At 44.7% G+C, this 8,313-nt stretch overlaps 1 protein-coding gene across 20 annotated transcripts in view; it reads left to right on the top strand.

Annotated features, from left to right (window-relative positions):
- cast (calpastatin) overlaps window positions 1-8,313 on the top strand; it is a 57,330-nt gene that overhangs the window by 19,955 nt on the left and 29,062 nt on the right. Inside the window, exon 1 of one of the 20 annotated variants that reach the window (XM_063210916.1) lies at window positions 4,010-4,575. The exons of 17 other annotated variants lie outside the window; for them this stretch is intronic. In XM_063210916.1, the coding sequence (XP_063066986.1) occupies window positions 4,573-4,575 (3 nt within the window). In that variant the 5' untranslated portion in view covers window positions 4,010-4,572. Of the gene's footprint in view, window positions 1-4,009; window positions 4,576-8,313 lie in introns of those variants that run through there. 2 more of the 20 variants (XM_063210924.1, XM_063210927.1) reach the window with 2 other exon arrangements.

The following is an 8,313-nucleotide window of genomic DNA, read 5'->3' as shown; positions in this document are numbered from 1 at the left end:
CACACACACACACACACACACACACACACACACACACACACACACACACACACACACACACACACACACACACACACACTTCACACCCTGAAATTGCACAATAAACCAAATACACCACACACATGCAAGAACTCTTTCACACATATGTAGCCTACAGATTCCACTCGTATATTGATATGGACATGGACAGAAATATAGATATGGGCACACACACACACACACACACACACACACACACACACACACACACACACACACACACACACACACACACACACACACACACACACACACACACACACACACACACACACACACACACACACACACACACACACACACATGCATCAAACTCATGATGCTGGCATCAGTCAGCATACACACCCAATTTTACTTCAGGAGGCACGGAGGGCTTGCCACTGGAGATGTAAATGGTCTTTAGTGAGAATAAACAAATCCCTCAAAAATAGCTGGACGGTAAACATTCCTCCCAAGGGGGCATTTCTTTAGCCAGTGGAGAGAGCCATTAGTTTGTTCTGGCCTTGTGGCCCTCGCTACTTCACATTCTACTGCTATTCACTCACTCTTGATACTTATCTCTCTCTCTCTCTCTCTCTCTCTCTCTCTCTCTCTCTCTCTCTCTCTCTCTCTCTCTCTCTCTCTCTCTCTCTCTCTCTTACACACACACACACACACAGGGTGCGATTTGTAGGGGGGGATGGGGGGGATTGTCCCCCCTTCTGGTCTTGATATCGCCACTTTTTCTACATGATTTTATCACAGTTCAATGTAATTCCATTGAAATTGCTTGAAATCTGAAACGTATCCCCCCTTCTGGTTTTCCGACAAATCGCACCCTGCACACACACCCCCTCACCCTTGTCTTTCTCTCTCTCTCTTTCTCTCTCTCGCTCTCTGCATGTCTTTCTCTCTTTCCCTCTCTTTAACATACACTCATTCACTCACTCATTCACCCACACACATATAGTAACTGTCTGTCCCGCTCTCTCATGTAGCCTTTCCCTGGCTTTTGTTTGGGTGGTGCTTGTTAGCTCGCCTGTGAACTTTAGCTGCAATCTCTGAGGTGTCAGTCGATAACACAATCACGCATGCACGCACGCACGCACGCACGCACACACACACACACACACACACACACACACACACACACACACACACACACACACACACACACACACACACACACACACACACACACACACACACACACACACACACACACACTGTCTCCACTGATGCATCATCCTTCACTACTAACAAAAAGTTACACACGCGCGCGCGCACACACACACACACACACACACACACACACACACACACACACACACACACACACACACACACACACACACACACACACACACACACTGAAAGAGACTATAGTGTGTGGGTGACATTGTCATGGGGAATTGATGTGTTTTGCCTTTTTTGGAAGTTTTAGTGGGGAGTATTTCCTCCCCAGACTGCGGAATTTGACAACACACACACACTCTCACATACACACACACACAAAGCAAACATATGTACTAGGGTCAGCAGAAAATAGTATACAGCTTCAGAAACCAAGCAACAAGCCGAATAGCTGAATGAGTGCTGATATTAAAGGGGTATGCCACTATTTTGCGGCTTAATACAGTTAAAATCGTTGGCTGGGGTTTATAAAGGTGGTAAAGTGTCTTATTTTTCATGTTAAGCGTTGTCTTGCTTTAAGATAAGTTAAAAAAGGGAATATGTCGCTATGCTAGTGAAAGTCAATGGATCCGTGTAGCATTGTAGCATGCTACACGGATACATTGACTTTCACTAGCTTAGCGACATATTCCTTCTTTTAACTTGTCTTAAAGCAAGACAACGCTTAACATGAAAAATAAGACACTTTACCACCTTTATAAACCCCAGCCAAAGATTTTAACTGTATTAAGCCCCAAAATAGTGGCATACCCCTTTAAGAAACCGTTACGGCAAATCAAACCACCTACTTGTGCAAAGAATAGACAGAACACAGTTGCGGCACAGATGTCTTCAGATTTATCTAGGTACATAACAGTGACAACATTCTGATGCAAAGCATATCTCTCAGAGTCCTGCAACAGGAACCTTGTTGCCTCGTGCACCTCTGTTTGTGTTTGTGTGTTGTCAAATTCCACAGTCAGTTTATGTGTGTGCGAGTTCATTAAACCCCTCACTCACCTAATTCCCCACAGATATACTATGCTGCTCCCTTGAACTCTAGCAAAGTAATTATTCAGAAGTCTTGCTGTGGAAGAGAGTGAGTAATTTCACCGTGAACCCTCACTGTTACATGTTACACAAAAAAGTCAACCGCTAACACCAGATTGTGTCACTTCCCAAGAAATCAGTGAAAACACAGAACAAGTAGGAGGGTCAACATCAAGCCTTCTTTCTATTGTTGACTTCAATATCTAATTTCAAATAACTGATTCGATCATAAAAATAGCATCTTAATCTTCAAGTTGTGCAACTTAGTACGGCATGTTCAGTGCCGCATATGAACAGCAGGTGGAGCTCTCCTCCAAGTCTGCAAAGTGCTGATGCCGCTATTAGTATTAGTCATGATTGCTGGCTGTCATGGCTGCACCTCCTCTGACTGTGAGGAAGTGTCAGCACAGCTGCATGATCCTGCTTGTCCAGCTAGCTTGACTGCAGCTAGTGTGAGCAAAGGCAACCCCTGGCAGGCTCTACAAGGGGAGAGAAGGGAGTGGGGAGGCTGTGCTCGGCTGGTCTAGTCCTGGATAACTATTGGGTGTGGGTACATACATGCACACACAGATATATATACACACACAATAGAGGGAGACCACCGGGGTCTTATGTAAGGCTTGGCTGATATCCAGCCTTCCCAGGAGCTGTTTGTGTGTGTGTGTGTGTGTGTGTGTGTGTGTGTGTGTGTGTGTGTGTGTGTGTGTGTGTGTGTGTGTGTGTGTGTGTGTGTGTGTGTGTGTGTGTGTGTGTGTGTGTGTGTGTGTGTGTGTGTGTGTGTGTGTGTGTTTGGGTGGGGGGAGGCATGTGTGCGTGTGTGCATGAGTGTGCGTACGTGCACAGTGAAATCATTTATGAAATCAACATGTTTCTGCCTGTTTCTTCCCTAGAACTCTGCTTGAACTGTTCATCTGTGTTCCTGCTAACTCTCTTGATGTTCTCGTCAATGTTCTCTCTACAACTTTCCCAAACTTTCAAGCCCTTTCCTCCATATTTGTTCTTCGCCACTTCTCCCTACAGTACATGTTCTTTTTCTCTCTCTCCTCCCTCTTTTCTCTGTCTCCATCATTTTGTCCCTCCCTTCCTTTTCTCTGTTGAAAGGGTGTGGTTTGAGGCTTTGAGCTGCCTGCCTGCCTGCCTGTCTGTCTGTGTGTTTGTGTGTGTTGTGTTTTTTTGGTTGCTGTGCTGTACTCCGCTGCTGGGATTCCTCTGGCATGAGTGTGTTCAGGACACGCCCTTCCCCAGTGTGTGTGTGTGCGTGTGTGTGTGTGTGTGTGTGTGTGTGTGTGTGTGTGTGTGTGTGTGTGTGTGTGTGTGTGTGTGTGTGTGTGTGTGTGTGTGTGTGTGTGTGTGTGTGTGTGTGTGTGTGTGTGTGTGTGTGTGTGTGTGTGTGTATGCCCACTTCCATTTGCACAGCTTCTCTCTCTCTCTCTCTCTCTCTCTCTCTCTCTCTCTCTCTCTCTCTCTCTCTCTCTCTCTCTCTCTCTCTCTCTCTCTCTCTCTCTCTCTCTCTCGTTATTGGCCCCTCTGCACTTTTTATCACTCCCTTACAGCTTTATTTTAATCTCTCTCTGCTGCCCCCTTCTCCCTTCACTCTCCCTCTCTCTCTCTCCGCTCAGGTTGTTTAGCAGTCTGCCTTTGCCTTTACTGTTGCACGCACAAGCGCACATAAACTCTCACACAGAAGTATTATGCTTACAGGGTGTGTGTTGGGGGCAGAGGGAGAGAGAGAGAGAGAGAGAGAGAGAGAGAGAGAGAGAGAGAGAGAGAGAGAGAGAGAGAGAGAGAGAGAGAGAGAGAGAGAGAGAGAGAGATTTCACGTCAGTGTGTTGGCTGTAGTTGCCACCCCTAGCCTTACTTCCCCCTGTCATGTGGAAAGACTCAGCTCATGTTTATTTTCCTGGCTTGCATTGAAAAGTAGGCGGGACTTAGCCCTGTAGGCAGCCAATGGATCGTCACTGCAGCACACAGTAGGCGGGACTTGCCGTGGAAGCAGCCAATGGGCTCTCACTGCAACGTAGCTCAACGAGAAGCTGAAGCTCTGCCCTCCTCGTCGTCTGTCTCTTCAGAGGTGGAGTCTCCCCCACAGCTTTCATGACTTTTTTTTTCTCCAGAGAGAGTGTGTGTATGTGTATGTCAGTGTGTATGTATGTTTGTGTGTGTGTGTAAGTTTGTGTGTGTATGTGACTGGCTGTCTGTGAGGGATACACCCTTGTCGTTCAACATTGTCTGTGGAGGGATTTTTAGGTGACTCCTCTTCAGGTGTGGATGGTACAATTGTAGACATTGTGATCGGATAGAGAGAGACAAGACGCACACTTTTTCGCCCTGATGGTATGTACCTACTCATTTTTGTGGTTTCCTTTTCAGCGCGGTTCATGAGCTGGCTGGCAAGAGTGGCATCCTGACAGTGTGTGTGGAAAGTGACGGTAATGTCCTCGCAGATGATCACTGTCGCTGATGACTATTTTAGTGGTGTTATTGTGGCTCAATATGAAGCTACTGATATGGAATAAGTGCAGTACATAGTTGCTTTCGTGTTGTCGTGCGAGTGTGTGTTTGTAAAACCAGATGTAGGTAATGTCTGCATTCGTACGGCTAGACAAGGTGTATAAAGTACAGCAGCCTTCACCAAGTCGTGTTATCCAAAGATTTTCTGGAGGTTTCTGAGGAAGTAAGCTCAAAAAGAAGTTCAGCTAAACTCTCTGGAAGGTGTGTAAACTGCTGCACATGTATTAAGTCATAGGCCTTCCCATACCTGGAGACAGGCAACACATTCTTTGCATAGTTACATCAGCTTCAACCTGCAGTCGCCCTTGTCTCGGATAAGTTAGACAAGATTTTTGTGGTAGAGGCAAAATGGTTAGAGCATCAACACCTTCACCTCACTTCAATGTATATTCTAGTGTTATTGAGTAACCAGGTGAAGACCCCTGGTCAGGGGCTTAGATGCCAGGGCCTGTTTTTTCTTCCTTCTTCTTAAAAGACATTCTTTGAATCACTTGCATAACTCTCAGCTTGAGTTGGCTGTTGAGGCCTGGACTGCAGACAGACTCAGCAACACAGCAGAGGGGAGGGGTTGTGTGTTGTGCCGAGATCACATTATACCATTTTATATCTCACGATGGCTGACACAGAGCCACAATTTCTGTAAATTTAAGTGTTGAAAGGGAGACTACATCGTTTTTTGAGGGTTTGTTGTGGGACATTGTAGCCTGACATTCATGCAAGGGATGTCTTCTGGTGGGACTAGCTGATGTTGAGAGACTGACATATCTTGTGAGATGTTCAGTCAACTTCTTGTAATCAGGTTCCTGGATTCCTGTACCAGCTACAGCTATTGTTGTTGTGGGCAAAATCTGACTGAGGGCCAGTCCTCTATAGAGATGGGACAAGGGACAGCATGCAGGGAAACACCCTAACACCTGCAGGGCAACAACACCTCTGTGAACCTGTCCGATAGGTTTTGGCCAGTGAGAGTGCCATGTGTGGCTATGGCTATTTGGATATTTTATGACTGAGATGGTGGAGTATCAACAGGCACCTATGCTTGAGGTTAGAAGTACAATTCGGCTTCACACACTGTTCAATTGCAAGTAACAATTTCCTTCAAATAAAAGTATATGGCCCTTAGGACAGATTATGTCTATTTCTGCTCTCCTTTAATTACTAAGAGATGCAAACAACCATTCTGTTTTGTTTGTTACAGAAGATACAGAGCTTCTTTGTGCTGGGGCTCGTCACTCAGGCAGTGGAAAATAAAATTGCACGGTTAATAGTTTGAAGTTGAAAAGAAGACACTACTTAAAACACTTTCACAATGATGAAAAATAATGCACTTGAATAAATCAGATAACTTTAGATGGAACCAAGTCAAAGAGAAGCTAATTTCCTCCTTTGGGGCTGTATGTCTAACAGAAGCGAAGATGTCACCAGAGTAACATATGATATGCCACACTTGACACCGGCTTGTATTGTCTGTCATAACAAGGCTATGTGCTAAGGCCTGTGCTACATTGTCATGGCCTGTGTGTCATAGCCTATCTAGACACTGTCTGACGTAGTCCTGATGTCATCCTTTTATGGGTCTCACCATCTTGCCCTTGTTGCTAAGAGACAATCAAAATGTTCCTCATAACACGTTCATGGCAGCATGCAAGACACTGAGGTGTGATGTGACGTGGAATGACTTCCCTGCTGACTACCTTAATCTTGATGATTTAGCTTAAAGCAACATCCCTTTAGTGTTTAAAAAACATTAAAAAAAAACACAAGACTCCTCCACCATCACTGTTGTTTGAGACCGTGTGTTCACAATTGCAGTACATTAAAACTAACAACCTGACAATGATTGACATTACATTACGATTCTTTTAACTGGGGCTTTTATCACACATACATGTGGTGACTTTCACAATAAGAGCTGACTCTGTGTTTGGAAATTAATGAAGCCCCACAGTCCCGTATGTTGGCAAAATGAGAGTCCTGGTATGTAGCAGAAAAAAAGACTATTTATCTGAAGGCCTTTGTCCTAGTAACCTATTACATCATTGGTTTAGGAAGTTAGCAGCTGTTGTTCCATTAGCAAAACTGTTGGCAAAGTGCTAGCAAGGTTCTTAGCATTAGCATCAAGTACTGTGGCATATCATTCCTCTGCTACGCAGAGTGTGGTCTGAAGGGTGGGGCAGAGTCTTAGTCATGGCATCTTTGAGAGAGGGAGGAAGGGGGAAGCAGAGGGACCTTGTGCTGCGATTGTTGTGAAAATGTGGTTTCAGCTGTAATGGGGAACAGGCTTCCCTCCCAACAGCTTTGCAATTTGTTAAGCGACAGTACGCACACTGACATAGACACACAGAGGCACATACACACAGACAATAATTCTGGTATGTGGAAGCACTTGCTTTCTGGGGAGTGGCTTGCTCTGTTATGAGTCATTGCTGTCTCCCCATAAGAGTGCATGGTAGATCATCATGTTGTTTTTGTTTACTACTTTACAGCTGCTCCTGGGCAGTATTGCAAGAACCTGGGTTAGTAGTAGGCTAACCCAGATTAGGTTAGCCTTGTGGTGGTGGTAACCTAGTGGTAGTGGTAACTCATCTAATAGAAGAGTATGGAGTCCTTATTTTCTAAACTAAATGATGCCTGCAGGCTATCTATTAGTACGTTTACCACTTCCTGTAGGTATCCCTAAACCATGTTCTTGGAGTACCCACCTGGTTATGCCACCACAAACACACTGGCATTGCTCGGGTGCTGTAGTCTCTGGGTGTGTCTGCCCATTGGCCTAAATGATGGTCTGTCAGTGTGCCACTGTTGAGCAGCCAGGACTGCATTAAGGACTGCTGCCAGAACTGGTTTCTGTGGATGCATGCCATGCAGTGAGGGAGCGATATGGTTTCAGGCTGGTATACCCACATGACAAAGCCCTGATCCAAATATACACACACAGTCAATATTTGTTTGATTTTGCATTGACTGAATTCTGCACAGAAGCCAATGTTGCCCCAGTGTGAGGAGAAGGTTTTAACGTACACATAAAGCAAGAATTGGTGGTTTGTAGCCTTCATATGGTTTGGGAGTTGCTGTGGGGATAGGAACGCTGCAGGTTCAAATCCATGTGTAAGAATGTAGCAGGGGCAGACAATGTAGTACCACTATGCATCACTGTGTAGTCTATAATATAGACTACACAGTGATGCATAGTGGTACTACATAGTTTTAGAATTTCTGATGCAATTACTTATATAGACTCTATATAAGTAATTGCATCAGAAATTCTAAAACTTTGCACTCTAACCACATTGCAATTTACAGAGACAAGCCACGATGCCTGAGTAAATTAACAAAAAAATCCTCAAATGTCTATCTTTTAATCCAACTCGCCTACCTCTGTTAGTTCAGTTCAGTTCAGTTCAGTTATGGTTTATTTGAGTAGGGACAAATACACATCATGTAGGCTGTACAACAACCTAACAGATAAGTATCATAGCATTTGTAGCCATAGGCTAATTTCCAATGCCCGTCCCTAGAAGGGCTTTTAAAGTAAAATATAAAAAACTGTTTTAATGTTGT

Source organism: Engraulis encrasicolus, chromosome 11, assembly GCF_034702125.1.
Source record: "Engraulis encrasicolus isolate BLACKSEA-1 chromosome 11, IST_EnEncr_1.0, whole genome shotgun sequence".
Classification (NCBI taxonomy): domain Eukaryota; kingdom Metazoa; phylum Chordata; class Actinopteri; order Clupeiformes; family Engraulidae; genus Engraulis; species Engraulis encrasicolus.
This window is presented reverse-complemented; position numbering and strand designations above follow the sequence as displayed.